Here is a 19,391-nt window from a genome sequence, read left to right as displayed (position 1 = left end):
ACAATGGAATAAGATAAGATGGAAAAATATTTAACATAAACAATGTTTGAGCTAAAAATGCTCGCTACACATTAAAATAACTATATAGGATAGAAACACATTAGGCCTATACATACACAGTAAAGTTAATATACACACTTATTCAAATATAATAAAATATAGGTTTAATAAAAGTAAAAGTAGTAACATTTAACTAAAGGAGGTGTAAATGAAGGTGCAACATATTATTAAAGTACAGGGTACCAGTTATGATGTTCCACATTTCAAGCAATGAATAAAATGTACAGAAAAGTGCATCATTGTTATTCCACTATTTTGTAAAAACAAATACATCTGTTTTATGTTAGTAGATATGTTTCAAAATTACAAGAAAATAAATACACACCCTCCCTCAAATAACCCAATGCTGACCCAGCTGACCTTAACCACTACAGGCCCATCTCCAACCTTCCCTTCATTTCAAAAACCCTTGAGAGGGTGGTTGCCGCTCAACTCCAGTCCCACCTCGACTCAAACAACCTCCATGAACCCTTCCAATCTGGTTTCCCCCCAATGCACAGTACCGAAACAGCTCTGGTTAAAATCACCAACGACCTCCTCCGTGCAGCTGACTCTGGACTGCTCACCATCCTCCTCGACCTCACCGCTGCCTTCGACACAATCTCCCACCCATTACTCCTGGCACGCTTGGCTGACATTGGGATCACTGGTGTTGCACTCTCCTGGTTCTCCTCCTACCTTACCAACGTACAACAGTTTGTCCAGCTGGGGAACCACAGGTCAGGGTGTTCACTGGGTGTCCCCCAGGGGTCAGTATTGGGTCCACTCCTATTCATCATTTATCTCCTCCCCCTGGGCACAATCCTCCGTCACCATGGCATCCACTTTCACTGCTATGCTGACGACACGCAAGTCTATATCTCAACCAAACCCACCACCGCCCTCCCCCCACCTCCCTCACCACCTGCCTCCAGGAAATCAGGAGCTGGATGAGCAGGAACTTCCTGAAGCAAAACGGTAGCAAAACTGAGGACCTGCTCATCGGCTCCAAAAACACCCTGTCCAAAATCCTAACCACCCCACCCCCAAACATCATGATCGACGGCTTCCCTGTATCCTTCACCAGCCAAGTCAAAAGCCTTGGGCCACATCACCCCCATCCTCATCCAACTTCACTAGGCTCCCTGTTCAGCACCAGATTGATTACAAAAACCTTCTGCTCACATACAAAGCCCTCAACAACCTCGCCCCCACCTATCTCTCAGACCTCCTCCAGGAATACACCCCCTCCCGCTCCCTGCGCTCATCCTCAGCCGGACTCCTGACTGTCCCCACCTCCCGCCTTAGCATCATGGGAGCCAGAGCTTTTAGCTGCACCCCGCCCAGGCTCTGTAATTCTCTGCCTCCACACATCAAACAGTCTGACTCCATTACGACTTTCAAATCCCACCTCAAAACCCACCTGTTTAAACCGGCCTACTCACTCACACACAACCAACTTGTTATCACAGATCCTCCTTTCACTCCGTCACTCCACACTCTTGTCTCGCCTGTTTTATCTATGTCGGTTTGACTAATTTGTTTTCCGTCTTTGTTTTAGCTGTTTTAACTTTCAAATGCACTGTAAGGCGACCGTGGGTGTCCTGAAAGGCGCCTCTAAATAAAATGTGTTATTATTATTATTATTATTAAATACATAGCATGAATTGAAAATTAAATAATTTTGTTTTATGGATGTTGATTGGCTTTGGAAATTTGATTATTTACAATTTCTTTTAAGGGAATTTGCCCCATTAAAGTACATTATCATCTAAAGCGAGTCCTGCAATAATAGCTAACATTGTGGCCACGTCTAGCAGAGGGGCACTATGTGTCAACCTGTAGTTTGAAGAAGATGAAGGTGCATCAGCTTATACGAGAGCTCAAACCGGGTGCCTCAATAGACAGGACAACTGAGGCAGGATGTAGTAAAATTAGATCTGGAGCAAGTTTAAAGTTAAATTAAATTTTGGCTTAAAGCATGTCTTAATTTGATGAGCACAGGGCTCAGTGGGGGCTTAGTGGAGGCGCAACAGAAGCCTGTCTAGCTCTCCCCTGACAAATTAAGACAAGATCATGCAAATCTAACCTTGACCCTTGACCCTACATGGTTATCTTGTTATTTTTCAAACTGATCAAATCTAATGAGGGCTTAATCAAATCTTATATCCACCAACAAAAAAATACACTCAATTGTGTTTTTGTTTTCTGACAAAGTATTACTACAAAGGGCCAATTAAAAGATATAGGAGCTTCTATTTAATTAGAAGCTACCACAGATTTTCTGTAATTATGCCACGCGCTACTCCTTACCAACCACTAGACAGCAGTAGTGATATATCATAGACTTTGAAAACATAGATCGGCAATTCAAATCCACACTGTTGAATAGTTAATAGGCTCGCTCGCGCCCTAACATAGGCTAACGGTTGTCATCGAAACTAGTATCGAGTCGGGGCACGAGCGTGTTACAGAGAGATAATTGTCCGCTCAGCTCGCAAACGGAATCCATGTTTGTGTAATTGCATGATGTGTCCTGTCTACCTGCCGTAGTTCTGTGAGCTTCACAGCGGACTTACTGTAATCATCAACCAAACATCGTTGGCAGGCAGTGGCGGCTCGTTTACGGAAACGCTTTCTCTCTCTCTCTCTCTCTCTCTCTCTCTCTCTCTCTCTCTCGTGCCGTCCCGGACGTCTTCTTTAATTTGAAGGGCACGAGGGAAGGCACATAGGACACACAGGAGTGCGAGTGCTGCTGCAGCCTGTGTCTTTAAAACGCAGGAGCAGACATGTGTGTTTCTGAGATGTAGCCTGCCTGGCAAATCTGTCGTCAGGATCGCTTCACACACACCTGCTCCTCCTGTCATCTCCCCGCTGAGGAAGGAAGGCGCTGCTGGGATGCCGATGGTTTCATCTGGGAGGCGACTGAAAAGGGAAGTTCAGTGTGTTTTCGGTTAACGTTTCACTTCTTCGTCTTGAGATTCCTGTAAATGCACATCCTCCACCGAGGCTACCGAGACTGACTGACCGCTACATCTGCATTAACGCTGCTTTACTCAAGATCCTTCTGCTGTTAAGATCCTCAAAGCAGAAGAACCCAAACAGGTAAAGGTGATGATTAATCAGCTGCAAGCATGCGTTTTGTTTGGTCTTGAAACATATACCAGGGACACCTATAATTTAACAGGGCGAGCTTCTATTAATCACCAGCGGTGATGACAGCAGAAACACCAATCACTAATACAGGGAATGTTGTTGTTTACTTTTTTTTCATCCTGACATCACCTGCAAAAAATTAATGACAAAATCCCTGACTGATGATCCTCATACTGTGTATGTGTCGACACGAGAAGGGGAATGGATACTGTGGTCATTGATACATGTTACAGCATTTGTTTGCCACATTCTCACCCTTCTCATGCTGATGAATCCTAATCAGGCAGTTAAACATAGAATACATACAAATCTGGCACTGATATTTCCCCCCTCCATCTCTAACACATACAAATGCATGCACATAATAATAATAATAATAATAATAATAATAATAATAATACATTAGATTTGTATAGCGCCTTTCTAAAAACTCAAAGATGCTTGCAGGGTCCCATGTGTCTGAGTTTAATATGTGATGGCAAAACACTATTACACAACACAATTAAAATGACCTTCATCCTCTTTTTCACTCAGACACAAATTGTCCTTGAAGCAGGCGTGTAATTAGGCCAGATACTATATCTGCTATGTCCTCTTTCAGCCGAGACATCAGTCATTTCTGTCTCCGTATTCAAATATGTACATCTACCACGGGCTAAATACTAGTGTCCACTATCCTGAAAGTATGCAACTTGTTTACATAATACAGTGTACTAGATATCAAATGACACATCCTGTCAAAAATCCATCTCTTGGTTGTCAAGAGTATTTGCATAATAATGTCAAAACTGGTGTAAACCATTTATGCTTTACCCTTACAGAGCCATACATGTCAGTGCTGGGTAGTATTCAGAATGCAATAATGTAATGTAATGTGATGGAAGCACTGAGTGAGGATTTGACTCCAGGCATAATAATCTGTAGCTACATTGGATTCCAAAACACTGCATTTAATTTTAGTCCAAATGCACTGATTAGGGCCACCTGGTAGAGCGGGCGCCCCTGGACTAAGACTGAGTCCTTACTGAAGTGACTCTGATTCAAAACTGACCTCCGGCCCTTTGCTTTTTCTCTCTCTCTCTCTCCCTCTCTTCCTCTCCCTCTCCCTCTCCCTCTCCTCTCTCCCTTCCTGTCTATCTTTCTGTACTATCCAATAAAGGCAAATAAGTAAATTGCTCACCTAACAGTTTTTCTCAGTAGTTACTGGAGCAGCAGCTACTGCACTGTGAAGCTGCTGCTGCAATTTATTGCAAATTATTTTACTTCTTACTCAAAAACTGTTAACTGCACAGGAAGGAACATGTGTTCAAGGTCCTCTACTTATCTGCAAGATAGTGGTTTAATTTCATGCAATTGCAGATGTTAGTTTACATGCATTGCACAGAGGATTCATTTTTGTGCGTTCTTAATGAGTTTTTGTCATTGCATAGCCAGATTATGTTGGACTGAATGAAAATCTTTATCCCATTTACTTGACATTGTGCAATGTACGTATGTCAATTGTTTAGTGAACCAGATGCTGCTTCTGTGTCTGATAAGAACATGGTGACCATGTTCCTCTGCAGAAAGCCCTTTAAGCAGAATGAACCCTTAGTCAATGTTTCCATTTGGCTGATTTCTACAATTGTTAATTGATAGATTCTGATATTGCAACCTACAATAGGATTTTGCAGTGCAGACATTATACTCAACGTTGTCAGCACACGTCTTCAGTGTTAGACTGTAAGCAGACTCATGTTGACATCCTACAGCCTTGGCTGTGACCTGATCAGAAAGATGAGGCCCCCTGGATACAGGGGAGTGATACTCTGTCGCACTAGGACCTGGAGGAGACATTTACAGCTGTGGCAGCAGCTGCTGGTGTCATTTCTGTCCGGGTCATCATTAGTATCCCTGTCACAGGGGCATATGGCCCTGGAGGCCCTGAACATCAACACTCTGCTTGGCTGTAATTCAACATTAAACACCGAAGAGGTGGGCAAAATGTGATCAACATAATGGTTGGAATCACTGTGTCAACGTAATGCAGCCATGCAGAACCGAGCATTTAGGATAAAATATAATTCAATGTGAGGATATGGATGACATGACCTCTGACCATTAGACTGACTCGGTCATCCAAAACCAGCTGTGTTGTCAAAGAATCCCATCCGAGGAGCCAAGAAGGCTGGCTAGAGCCTGCTGTTTGGGTTACACTACATCCTTCCTGGCTCTCAGCTCTCACCCCCTCAGGAGGGCGCATGTAAACACCATGACACATTTGTTACTATCAAATCCCTCCACTCTCTCCTCCGTGAACGTGAGTGGATTAAGAAGTGGTAGTTTGTCGTCACTGCACTGTATGTAGATGTGTGTCTGCATGTCTCTGCATGTGCTACATCCACCTTAATCCGTGTCTATATCTCACGTTTTAGTCTTTTGTTATTTCATTATCACCTCCGCAAAGTCCTACATACTGTACCTCCGCATTCCCATCTTTTTTTCCCTCAAACATGGTTTGTATATGTTCTCATTCTCCAGATCTTCCCCATGTTCCCGTGCATATTACCACTGATTATGATCAATGTCCGGTTGTTGTGGCGGTGGCCGCTGGGACTGTGGCATGTTGACGTCATTGATAGTGACTGTGAGGTGGTTGGCTGAAGGAAACAATACAGAGCACGTCGCTGGAGGAGCACAATTGTCACCTCAGAGCGCTGGGGGAGAGGAAAGGATTAAAAAGATTTTAGGTCAGGAATAGTGTAGGCGCTCAGTTTGATGTGAAAGGAAAAATATAGGAAAGGGAAAAACTAAATTGGTGGGGAGACCGTTTCAATGCTCCTGCAGTGACGGTTGGTATGATGGAACAACAGAGTCCGCGAGAAGATGAGGAGAGAGAAAGGATTAGAGAAATGGGACGATAAGAGAGCGACAGAGAGAAGAGATTAAAGCTGGGACAGTGCCAGAGGGAAGTGTGAGAGGATCAATTTAGAGACATTCTGCAAAGAGACAGTGTTGTCACTGAATGGACTGTCTTGCTCGGCTCTCCCTCTCGCTTGCCTCTGCTCGTTTTTCACCCACCCACTCCCACGTGTGCCCTGCAACCCTCCTCCCCACTCAGCCCTAAATGGACCTCAGGAATGCATTATGCCCAGCCAGGCATCAGGTTTGTTGGTGGACTGAAAGACAAGCATGTTTCTGGGCACATGTGGAGTACAGAGGCAGCCCTCCCCATGAAAGCCATGGCCTCCGTCTCTCTTTCAAGGTCATGTGAATAATTATGAGAGGTCTCTGTTGTTTCTCCGTCCCCAAGCAGATAACCCCTCCCTCCCTGCTGACCAGAAATATGTCCCTAATGTACATGACATCCTTTAGACCATGCAGAGAATACAGTGGGTTATGTCTGCCGTTATTTAGTAGTGCACCTGCAAGATTAGGCGTCCTCTCATCCTCGTTAAAGATTGAGAAATCTTTTGATCCTTTCTGGCGTGTTTCACCTCTACCATAACTGACTGATGGATCTGGGTCGGGCCGCCACAGTGTTGTGCCCAAATCAGCTCTTTTAAGGATCAGTCATGTTCACAAGCACACAACCATGTTCCCAATTTGGGTGGCTACTTTATTTAGGGGTTTCATATCTGAGCAATCCTTGCTTGTTTTTATTTTGGGGTTATCTTTGGCAATTTATGGACTACAGTGTTCCTAATAGATTTCCCATGAATTCTATGGTCGTATTTTTGCATGCCATTTCTATAAGTGGAACTCTTTTTCTACGTTGGATATCGTCATAATTACTCCAGTTTTTTAAATGAATGTTTTCATCAATTCATTGAAGCAGTTGCCTGATGTAATATGCTTCGCTAAAAATCTTTTATAAAACTGTGTGTGCAGCATCTTAAATCGCTATTGTGTCCTATCAATCAGCAGTAGAGAAAAGCAAAGCATTCATTTATTCACACAATAATTAAATGGATTGTTATTTGAATAACTTGGTTTAAATTCCTCCTTTATTTCTGTCCTCTGCTCCCTGTTTTCTCTCGCTCTCGCTCTCGCTCTCTCTGATGTTGTTTATTCCGTGCTGTTGACTTTGTTCTGGACCGTGCAGCGGTTCTTCATGTTAGTGTGTGGCAGGTGCTCTGAGCTGATAGGAACTGACTGAGCATCTCCCTGGTTACTGGAGGACTGGCAGGCTGCTTAGGCACAAGTAGGGAGGATGATAAACTGTGTCCAGGCTTTTATGTTTTTCTCCAAATCTCTCAACCGAAAGCTGTAAGAGGTTAGGACAGTGGGAACATCAGCTCACCTGGTCTCTTCCTACTCTCTAGTTGTTGTTTTTATGTATTTTAGTCTTCTTTTATCAATACATACAGCTGTATTCATCTGGCCATGACAAGGCAGGTAATTGAACAGTCACGATGGTTGGAGTCTGAATGATTCACTCGGTTGTCCTGCTGGGTCAGTAGTATCTCATGACAGCCCTGCACTCATCAGCTGAATTGGCTTGTCATTTGTGAAGGAGGCTGCATGTCATGCTGTTTAGTGATTCAGAGGTAGAAACCCTCCTCTGTATCTTCTTCTTGGCTCCTTTTTTTTAATACTTTTTCTCTATCACATTATATCATCATTTTATGGCCACAGAGACTTTGTTCCTGTTCCTTACATGAATCTCTCCGTATAATTCTGATGTTACACAAGATTGTTATCTCCGGGGTAAGTTTTGTTACGATGTTATGGATGTGTATGAATTAAAATGCGATCATATTGTTTTCTTTGTCACAGAAATCATAAGAAATGGACCAAGATAATCCGAGCCAAAAATCCCAGACGCAAGAAGACAATCCAAATGGAGCAGCAGAAGCTTTAACAACAACTCCAGCTCCGGCATCAGATACAGCGGCTCCAGCCACAGAATCCACAGCCGGCCAGCAGGTTTCTGCAAGGCCTCGACGGCCCCAGAGAAGCGCCAGAGTAGAGGGCTCTGTAGACATCACCGAGCCCAAAGCTGAGCCCAAAGCTGAGCCCAAAGCTGAGCCCAAAGCTGAGCCCAAAGCTGAGCCCAAAGCTGAGCCCAAAGCTGAGCCCAAAGCTGAGCCCACTCCAGTGGCTAACCAGGATGAGTGTACTCCTGATGGCCCTGTGGCAAGTCGCCCCAAACCATCTCGCCCTGGAGCAGTCAAACCCTCAGGAGAGCTCACCGGGCCAAGCCCTAAAGTGGGTCGTAAAGGACCAGGCCACCACCCGGTTAGGGCTGCCTCAGTCCCCCACCCATCTGCCAGCAGGCCTGAGGCTCCTCACATGAACCTTCATGCACAGAGAGCCTTCTCAGTAGCAGGTACAGCTGACACTCAGGCCCAGACTGTGGAAGACTTCAGGCAAGTTTCATCATCTGTGTGTGTCCCAACATTCATGTCTCAGCATGTCTTAACATCGCCTTTAAATGCCAGACAGTTGAGAAAAATCAGCTTGTCACAATTTACACTGCAAGGCTGCATGATTATAGTGAACATGAAGCCAAATTGTGGAGATGTTTGCTAAATCGTCAATCATAATTACATAAAAATAATTATTTAACACTGTTACGTGTTTCTGTGTCGGGAAACATTTACTTTCTCTGCTTTTTTACAAATTCAACAACTTAATAAGTATAAATCAAGTGAACAATCTCTCTTTAATAATATCAATTTCCCAAATGTTGTCAGGGATGGGATTCCTTTAGTGTATTTCTAAATTACTTAATATAATCCATTTTAGGGACAATAACTTTTCCATGTCAAGCCTCAACAGGGTGACATATTTTCACTTAAATGGTGTGTGTACCGTTTGTTTCTAACGGGAAGTTCCTTCTTCTCTCAGGGTGTGTCTCTATCCACTCCCTGTTTTAGTAAGTAGTGAATCATTGCATGGTAAACTGGATTTTTTTTTTTTGATTAGGTTGCTAAATTAATGGGAACCTTTTTCACAGAAGTGTCGTCACACAGAAAACAAAATTGATTGAAGTCTGGTTCAATGTCATGTAATGTGAATGAACCAAGACCAACATTTTATTTTTACATTGTTATCAGCTATAACGCGCTGTGAGACGTGTCTGCTGCAAGTGGAAGTTGTGTGATAACACTGCACGCATAGTGAGCTCACAGCTTTTTATAGAACATTTTTTGAATTCTCTCGGGAGCTGAACCTCAAGTGCCCTGGAAAACATTAGCACCTGATGGCCCCCAAATATTCTAAATCCCGAGCCACTAGCTTTGGTCGTAAACAGAGAAGAGCTGCGTGTTCATGCACATGTATTATGTATTAAATATAGATCCTTAAACATGTGTAACATACACAGTAGTCAGGTTGGGATGTATAGAATTTAATTCTATCTATTTTGTAAACTTGTCCTGTTCAGGATTGAAGGTGGCTGGATCCTGTCCTAGTGTACACAGGTGTATCAGAGAGCCGGCATATTGTATTTGTACATTTATATGAGTGATTTTTTTAATGTATCTAACTGCCATGTTTTCACACTGGTCCAGAGTTGGCCTGACTTTCAGAGCCAGTGGATTTGAACCCAGTGACATTATTATCTACTGTACAGTGTGAATACAATTCCTTATACAACCTTTGGTTTGCAGCAGTACTGTCTGGTAACTGCACTAATTAATGTTCTTAGTTACCTAATGGGAAAAAAAATCAACACAGTCAGTTTGTATTCAGCTTTATAATGTATCTTGTTTTACTTTATATTTATATTTTTCAGTAATTTTATGCATTTTCATCTGCACATGAATTAGGGATGCAGCGATATTTATATCTGTGCCGATACTGAATCAAACAGCTGGGTCGGGTATCGTAACAATGGATCTGTTCTATTCAGGTCTATGTTTATAAGCTATACATTGTATACTGTCATTTTAATTCGACCAATTTGTTGCTGCATTAAAAAGGTTTACACTTGAATTGTTGCTGGTGTATGATTTATAATATCAATAATTATTTTAGGAAACAATGTTTAATTCAAGCCTGATGTTGCCTTAAAATAATGATCAGTCTTATGGGCCAATACCTAAAGCCCAGGTATCGATATCATTGTCGCGACTGAAAAAGTCGGATCACTGTATCCTAATATGAATCAGAATGACTAAATCAATAACCTTATAATCATTGTTATTGATACAAAGGTTCTGCTGTCTGTAGGTTATGACCCTGAGGTGTATAGGCGATGAGAGTTAATAAGAGATTATAACTATATTATCTTCCAAAAGGCTGCACATCATCACTTGGAACGTGGGTTCGGCCACGCCACCTGATGACATCACTTCCTTGCTGGGGCTGAATGTGGGCGATGGAAACACAGACATGTACATTATCGGGTGAGTGTTTGGTGGTGCATCCAGTTTCTTCCACTTCAAAGCCAAAGTGTTCATTTAAGTACGCTTGTCCCTCATCGACACTTCAAACAATGTCACAGATGAGCAGCCAGGCTCAGTTCTGAACCACAGTGATGTCTCTTCTCACGGCTACGATTTTATTTTCTTCCATTTAATAATCCACCATTTCATTGTCAAAGCTCCCACTCATTAGCTCCTCTTGTATTTCTGTCGGCTCCTGACCCCTGTGTGTTGTTTCTCTTCAAGGCTGCAGGAAGTGAACTCCATGATTAACAAAAGGCTGAAAGATGTCCTTTTTACAGACCAGTGGAGCGAGGTCTGCATGGAGAGACTCAGCCCCTTTGGTTATGTGCTGGTCAGTAATGGCTTTTCTTATCAACATATATGCACACTCTCATAGTAACAGCTTAGCTACATATGCATAACATGAGCTGATGCGATCTCTGCTTCTGCGCTGCTGTTTCGGCTCATTTTGTTCCCTAAGCAACGGATGAAGCGATAATTTATAACAGGCGTGTAATGTCAGCGTATCTGCTATCTTCTACTGTGTGCCAAGCTCATAATGCAAAGTCAAGCTCTCAATGTCTCTCGGTCTTCTTTCTGCGTGCCTTTATGCCTGCCTACTTGCCCCTTTTTTTTAATCTATCTTTTTATTTCGCAATGCCTACACATACCCACTGTGTGCAGGTTTGAGGTTTTTCAGAGCACATACGCTGTGGTTGGTGTTTGTCCGGCAGCATCTGAAACGATGCTTGGCTCTGTTGGCATGGTGAGCCAGAGAGTGTGAATCAGCTGTCGAGCTGAAAGAGCTAAACAAATGTCTCCCAGGATGCTGTTTTATTTTTGGATCACAATGTTGTCAGTGTTGATGGGCCTCTGACAGTGAGACTGATGCTGTCCCCCAGCTATATCATGGTCTGCTACATTAGCTTAGTGGAATCATTTTCATGTGATTAGATGTGTACTTCATGTGGTTATTAATGCTGTGAGCGGGTTAAGGAGATGTGTTGGTGGGAGTTTGTCTTGAGTAGAGGGAGATGCATTGTGGTGTCGGTAAGAATCTGTCAAGTCGTCGGTTCACTCTGCTCTGAGATAGTCAGCTTATCAGGACTTGTTGTCGGGTTCAAACTGTAACTGCTGCAAGCACAAGAAAGCTTACTGCCCTTCACTGCAGAAACAAAGAGCCAACCAGACATTTGTTCAGGCTGTTCACCACACAGTTGCTGATTGTCACCATAATTTTTGTTTGTATAAGATACAATGTACTAATTAGCAAAGTTTTCTGGCCCTAATCTATTGAATGTGTCGCAGCACAACCTTTTCTATGCAGTGTGATGTAATGGATTGACTTTGTATCAAAATGTGGTGACTGAGCATTTGATCCATTACACTTTAAATCGACTAAACATGCATTTTAATTATTGTCGTAAATAGTTTTACCACGTGTAAGAGTAATGTTTAGGTTAGATCATATTTTATAGATTTGTAGGCATTAGCGAATAACAAGGACCTCTCTTTTAGATAAATACAAATTAAGGAATTACCATTTAATTTAAAAGACATATTTCAATCCATCAATCTAACTTTGAGTTTCTTCAAAAATCCAGCAAATGATGTCTGATTTATTGTACATATTGTGTAATGAGCAGCGGAGGAAGATGTTGATGTTTCTGTGGTCGTCATTATTATTATTAGAGACTAGTAATGAGTAAGCTGTTGTTTAGCACTGAACTTCTTCCAAAGTCCCATGCATCACACTTGTTACTCACAGCTCAGTTCTTTAGTCATGTGTGTGCTGTACAAGGTCAAACATGCAACGCTGCACACATGCTCTCTCTCTCACACACACACACACACACACACACGTCTGTAGGCTTAAATGTCTTTTCTGTTTAAAGCCCAAATGGAGCATGGCAGCCTTCAAGAGCTCTCCCAATGTTCACTGACGTTAATAAGAAATGATTTTCAACCACAGTACATGCAAGCAAAGGTGTATTCTCTCAGACTTTATATATACACACACACACACACACACACTCATTGTCTGTGCCCGCACACGTACCACAAATAATGTTAGTCCACTTTACGGTTCAGTAGAATCCATTACGCAACAAAGTTGTTCAGATAGCCGGTTAGTATACAAGCGAGCGGGTCTCATGTCACGTGCAAAGATGTGTGCCATTACTGGCCACAGGGCAGTGCAGCCGGGGTGTGATCATGCTTCTTCAGCCTGCAGTTGGGGGTTGGGATGTGTGGACCACTGGAAAAAGAGAGAGGGAGGGATGAACATAAGTATCTGGTGAGGGGCGTTACATAGCATGCAAGTGGCTCATCTCACAATGCACGTATCATATCCCTGCCCCTCTTTTACAGTACAAAAACTATGTCCACTTCTTATAGTGGTGGTGCACAAATGTCAAAATATGTATATGTAACAGAACAAGAAGCAAGTGCTTTTCAGACGATGGTGGGGGGCTTTGAGAAAGGAAAGGCCTGACCACCAAGTGCCTCCAGCGTGCACATCACGTTTTCTCTACAGAGTGGTTTGTTGCCACAGCGATGGTAGACCACAAGCTACGGCTTCCTTAATGTGCAGCGCTTCATGTAAAGTAGTGGGAGAGCTGGACCGCTGGCTCCTGCGGGGCGAAATGAAAATGGAGGGAGGAGGGGGAGAGAAAGTGAAGCAGAACAGAAAAGGACACATAGCAAAGCTAGACTCAGCCCAGAGAATTTGTTTATTAAAATTTTAGTGCTAAATATATATTTATATATATATATATATATACAGTTACCCTGAACTTTATAGCAGCTCTCTTTTCAGAATTATGCAAAGTGTCTCCTTTATAACTCTCACCATGTACCTATTCATGTAATCTTATTTTGTTCTTCATGTCCGTTTGTCCTTTTCATCCTTTGTGTCTGTCTCGCTCGTCTGTCCCTCAGGTGACCTCCCAGCGGATGCAGGGGTTGTTACTGTTGGTCTTTGCCAAGTACTTCCATCTGCCCTTCCTCCGCGGAGTCCAGACTGAGACCACCCGCACTGGCCTGGGGGGTTACTGGGTGAGATGGCTACTGACACCATTCTGTTATGGAAATGTCACACTTGGCAGCTTAGCTGTACATAGGACGACAACTCTGTAGGATTGACTAGGTTTAAGCTTACATCACTGTCACTGATAGAGATCAGAGACACTAACGTTCCACTTTAAAGCTTAAGTTTGTGAACAATGCAGCTTGTTTGCTTTAATCCACTCTTGTTACAAGGGCTGCCCCCTCTTAGTCGATTAGTCAAATAATCGGTCATTTTTGTCTTGGTCTTTCTTTCATGATTTTATTTCAAAGAAACTTATGCAGCACATCTCTGATAAACACGAGATTGAACACAAGTGGTGCTTTTGCTTGGAGAAACTACAGATGATGAAATGACGTAGCTCTCAGTTTTAAGTGAAATCTTCTCTGTAGGACCTCAGACAGGCATCAGCACAATCTACAGATCTTATAATAAAACATCTTTTGTGTTTTAGTGGGTCAGAGCAGTTGGGAGACCAGCGGGAAGACATCGTCAGACTCACCCCCCACTGTGCACTTATCTGTTTGCATTAAATATTGAAGACGTTCTTCGCTGGTCCTTAATGAGTAAACTTCTTGTTTGTCTGGCAGACACACTCAATACTGTCAGAGCCGCTGTCTTAAACACTTTTCCATCACTGACCAAAGTCATTAAAGTCATTCATTCATTTCATTTTGCTCAAAGAGAAATGGAGAGAACAATACAAAAGCTTTCTTTCGCTTTTACCAATGTGTGCCTTCCACTTTTAAAAATGATTTAACTTCCTTTGTGCTTGTCGGTGTTACAGGGGAATAAAGGTGGTGTGAGCGCCCGCATGTCAGCGTTCGGCCACACCATCTGCTTCCTCAACTGCCACCTGCCGGCTCACATGGAAAACTCAGAGCAGCGCATGGAAGACTTCGAGAGCATCCTGCAGCAGCAGCAGTTCGAGGGCCAGGCTGCCACCGGGGTTCTCGACCACGAGTAAGTCAGCACAACCTTTCCACTCAGATATATCTGTGGCAAACATTCCCGGACTTGTTTTCTCTGTATTCATGTTTGATGATGGAAATGGTGACACAATCAGCCTTGCAAAAGTACTAATGTAGTTGCACTTGAATTCATGAAATGACTCCTTTTTTTTGTACAGTGTGGTGTTCTGGTTTGGAGATCTCAATTTCCGTATCGATGAGCTGGATATGCAAGTTGTAAAATCAGCTATCGATAACAACAAGTTTCCAGTGTTGTTGGAAAAGGATCAGGTAAAATACAAAGGCTGTCTAATAAATAAATATATATATATATAATATATATATATATATATATATATATATATATATATATTATATATATTATATATATTATATATAATATAATATATATATATATAATAACAACTTTCCCCTTAGCTCAGCTGTGTTAAGTTTTGAGTCTTTACATTGAAATCTCATCCAGACTTGTTTTCCAAAAAGAAACACCTGTTCAGTGTTTTGGATCAGAATTCTTGTGGAGACATTTCACACAATGATGTTAAAAAGTCAGGAAGTACATGATAAAACATCTTGTCTGCTGGACTATGCATTGTGTAGGTGATGCCACTAGAGGGCAATAGACAAACACACTCTCTCTCCTTACAGGAGCTGTCAGTAAGTATCAAACAGAAATCCACTAATTCTCATTGTTACAGCTCAATATGGCCAAAGACAGTGAGACAGTGTTGGAGGGTTTCCAAGAGGGGCCGCTGAAATTTCCCCCCACCTACAAGTTTGACGTTGGAACAGATACATACGACACAAGGTTGGTGATGCCACGGGTGCTATATTGAATTCTAGGCCACTGAACATGTACTACAGAGCCTAGCTTAGTAATACTTCTTTTCCTTCTCTGAAAGGTCCTCACTACCCAGGGGGAGAATAAAAATACCTCTTTTCTTTTTTCTCCATGTACTGATTTTAATGAAGTTGGTATTTTTCAGCTCCCTCTCTCTCTTTCTGCCTCCCACCCAGTGGGAAGAAGCGCAAACCAGCTTGGACCGACCGGATTCTGTGGCGCCTCAGAGCAACTGCTACTGCCGGCGCTGCTCTCAACACAGGGAAGCGTGGCTCCATGTTGGGGCTGACCAGCGGGACCAAAGTGACACAGCACTACTACCGAAGTTACATGGAATACACAGTCAGTGACCACAAACCTGTCTCCTCCATCTTTACCCTGCAGGTGAGACACATCACGGTACTTTGTAGAAATGACTTAAGGCTAGCATTTCTTTACTGGTGCTAAAACAATAATAAAATACTAAGTTTCAGTATCAAAACAAAACAATTTTCCGCCCCTTAATCGGGAAACATCTGCTCATATATTACCTACACAAGACTAAGAATATGCTGTTGGTGCTCGAGACTCAGCCCTCTTCATTTAAGTAGAACATTTAAACTTAGAAACGTTACAATATTTCTGCACTGTATAAATGTTTATGGTGAATGTTCTTTGTAGTTCCCGTACAAGGTAGGATATTCCCCTGGTCACAATCACAGTGGAGGATGAGTGGAATAGCATCGCTGATGCCGTGGCGAAATTCAAACTGGTGCCCAACTTCCCTCGCAGCTCCTGGGACTGGATGGGACTGTACAAGGTAAATAGCCGTACGTCTACTGGACAAATGACGTCTGAAGAATACACGTCAGCAAATGATTAGTCCTAGTGTAACAAATATTTCTGTGCATTACCCAGTTTAATCATGTGGTTACTGTTATTGTTACCCTAGGTGGGTTTCAAGCACCATAAGGACTATGTGGGATATGTGTGGGCCAAGCAAGAGGAAGCTGATTTTACGCGACCAGAACATCAGGTAATCTTGTTACGTGCTGAATTCTCTTCAGAGTTGCTTCTCTTTCACATTTAATAGATGTCTGTGAACTGTTTTCCAGGTAACCTTTACCGAGGAGGAATTGCCCAAAGACTCAGGGGATTTTATCTTGGGTTACTATAGCAACAACATGAGCACCATTGTGGGTGTAACAGAGCCATTTCAGGTAATCATGGCACTCCGGCACTGCTTTCTTGAGGTTAAAACAATCAAATGCATTAGCTGCAAGAAGGGGACATTACATCTGTTACATGTTATTACTGGTGGTGTTCCCATCTGCAGCTAAACACTTTTTAGTCACCAACATTTTTGCGGCTCTTTCTCCATATTCTATCACCTACATGTCACTCTTATCCTCTTTTCATCTATCTTCAGATCCAGCTTCCCACTTCAGGTCTTGACGCTAGTTCTTCAGACAGCTCTGACGTCAGCTCAGAGGATGACAGCACTGTTGTCCTCATGAAGACGAGGTCCCGCAGTCCCAGTCCACGCAAGGCCAAACACCGCAGCCACAGCCGCGGAAGCCACAGCCACAGCCACGGCCACGGCCACGGGAGCCACAGCCACGGCGGTCACAGCCGCTCTGGCAGCCCCGCTCAGGCCAAAATGAAGGTGCTCGATGTCACTGACGGCTCTCCATCGAGCACTACAGCTGAGAGTGAGTCCACAGGACGTCCAGCAGATGGCAGCAGCAGCCAGGTGTCTGCTCCTGTGGAGAGAGAAAAAGACAGAGAGGGTTCAGGGGTGTGATGCACAACCTAGTTCTGCTGTTGTCACAGGTCACATAGCCAACTGTTGTGTCTTTTATTAAGTACCTCCACGACATTGTATGTTTTCTGTAATGAAAATATACCGTTTTTGATGCAATCCTTTTCAGGAACAGCCATCTGGTTTGTCCAGGAGGCTTACTTTGCCTTGGGTTGTTCTATTTAGCTGTGCACATTGTATATTTTTTATTTGTAAACCTTTCACTCTGTCCTGTCTTCCTTCTGCCTTTGTCCTTTCTCAGGTGTGTACAGTACAGGGAGCTGACACCTTGCATTAGGAAATACTCAAGGATGTTATGGTCATGTAGAGTAAAAGAGAGGTTACTTATTATGTATGTATATGTATATATATATATATATATATATATATACTATATATATATATATATATATATATATATATATATATATATATATATATATATATATATATATATCTATATATATATATATATATATATATATATATATATATATATATATATATATACTTTTTAGAAACCCTCTTCCCCATATTCCAGATTTGAAGCTCTGCACTGACGTAACCAGCAGTCATGTCAGCAAACCCCTTTGAGACAAAGAGTATGACATACTTGACACAGACATTGCTCACAAATCGCCCAGTTTGCTTTAGTTGTGGAACATGTATCTATTATGAAACAAATTCGCTCTGACTAAAAGGACCATAGAGACATAGTGAAAAAAGCATTTTATTCTAAAACATCCTACATAAGTATTACCAGCTCTGTCAACAATCACTCACTGTATTGGCTTCTGCATATCAGCAAATGGAGATAGCCAGGCAATTTGACTTGCCGGTTGTCTACTTTTGTGTATATTCGCTGCTTTGGAAATTTAGCATGCATTACACAGCAACATGATACATAACATGCAGGGAACATTTCAAAAGATCCACCAATGGGAATAAAGTCCCTCCAGGGAGCATGAAAAAACAGAGCAGGACCAAAGTGGATGGAGACTGGGCTTCAGGGGGCTCGGCCACCAGCCATGGCAGCAGCACCGTACACGTCAGTTTGGAAAGTAAATGTGGGTGTAAAGGCCTTTAAATAGACCGCCAAATCATTGCAGCGGGATTTGATGGGCGTGGGAGGCTCGCTGTCGCCAAACACAGCGTAGCTGTCTTGCTAAAACTAGTTGATTAATTGTTGGCTCTTAACTCGGCTTGGCCAACATCAGTGGTAACAACTACAGCAATATCTGACCCAGGAAACGTATAGAGTATCTTGCTTGGACACATACCTTTTATGTAAATGAATGAGCCTTATTTAACTCCAGCAAATAATTTACCCAGAAAACAAAACAAAAATGCATATTAAATCAAAAATGTTTTTAACATAGAAGCAAGTAATATGATAATCAATCTGGATATCTCTGACAAATGTGAGCAGGAAATCTACTATGTAGAGCTACAACAGGGCTTTGCATTATACTGTAAGTAGTATGATGCAAGCTGACATGTTCCACTGATTACTTTTCTTTTCTTCACTGTGTGTTTTTGTATGTTCTCTTGCTCAGATCCTCCCTTACTGATCCTGGTGGTTAGCTGACGGTGACAATAGTCACAGTAGTCGTTTTGCATTGTGACCTCTGATGCACCATCTTAGACACTTTGTACTTTTGGGCTGTTAGCGTAGGACAGTGTAAACTGTTGTAGCTGTAACCTCAGTGTGTATGTCTGTAATTGTGCGTGTGTGTGTGTGTGTGTGTGTGTGTTAGTGAATGGGGGTGTGACTGTGTTTGCATGGTTTGCTGCTTAACATACTGAACATTCCGGTAGTGTGATTTTTGTGCCGTAAAGTGCTGTTTGGACTCCTCTTTGTTATAATCGTGGCTGTGAATATTGTTAGAAAAACTTGGTAAGGACAGTATAAAAGTTTACTTCAGTGTACGTGTTAGGTGAAGAAAATGCAGCATAAGTTCGATCATTTCATAGCGCATTCATGTATTTTCTTGTTTTTCTCAAAGTGAAAAATCTAATGGACCATCGTTTAGAGTAAGATGTTTAAAAAGATTAAGATTGTATGACTTTGTCCTACTTTAGGTAATTTAGATAAGTATGGTCAGTTCTGCTGTTATGACCAGTGACTATCGTGAAATGTTAATGTATACAGAATGTTATTGTTTTGTAATTATGTGGCTAAAAT

The 19,391-nt window shown here is 42.3% G+C and overlaps 1 protein-coding gene across 1 annotated transcript; it reads left to right on the top strand.

Moving 5' to 3' along the window:
- Nucleotides 1-2,702: 2,702 nt before the first annotated feature.
- Nucleotides 2,703-17,550, top strand: inpp5jb (inositol polyphosphate-5-phosphatase Jb). The gene is given in 14 exon segments (XM_029440015.1): nt 2,703-2,972; nt 7,954-8,546; nt 10,422-10,529; nt 10,794-10,902; nt 13,491-13,607; nt 14,405-14,580; nt 14,747-14,858; nt 15,284-15,393; nt 15,603-15,810; nt 16,087-16,101; nt 16,103-16,225; nt 16,358-16,441; nt 16,521-16,625; nt 16,835-17,550. Coding segments are annotated over 13 exon segments (2,223 nt in total). The 5' UTR covers nt 2,703-2,972; nt 7,954-7,965; the 3' UTR covers nt 17,210-17,550.
- The last annotated feature ends 1,841 nt before the right edge of the window (nt 17,551-19,391 follow it).

Source organism: Cottoperca gobio, chromosome 9 (genome assembly GCF_900634415.1).
Source record: "Cottoperca gobio chromosome 9, fCotGob3.1, whole genome shotgun sequence".
In the NCBI taxonomy this organism is placed as follows: Eukaryota; Metazoa; Chordata; class Actinopteri; order Perciformes; family Bovichtidae; genus Cottoperca; species Cottoperca gobio.
The sequence above is the reverse complement of the archived record's forward strand: the minus strand, read 5'-3'. Positions and strand labels throughout refer to the sequence as shown.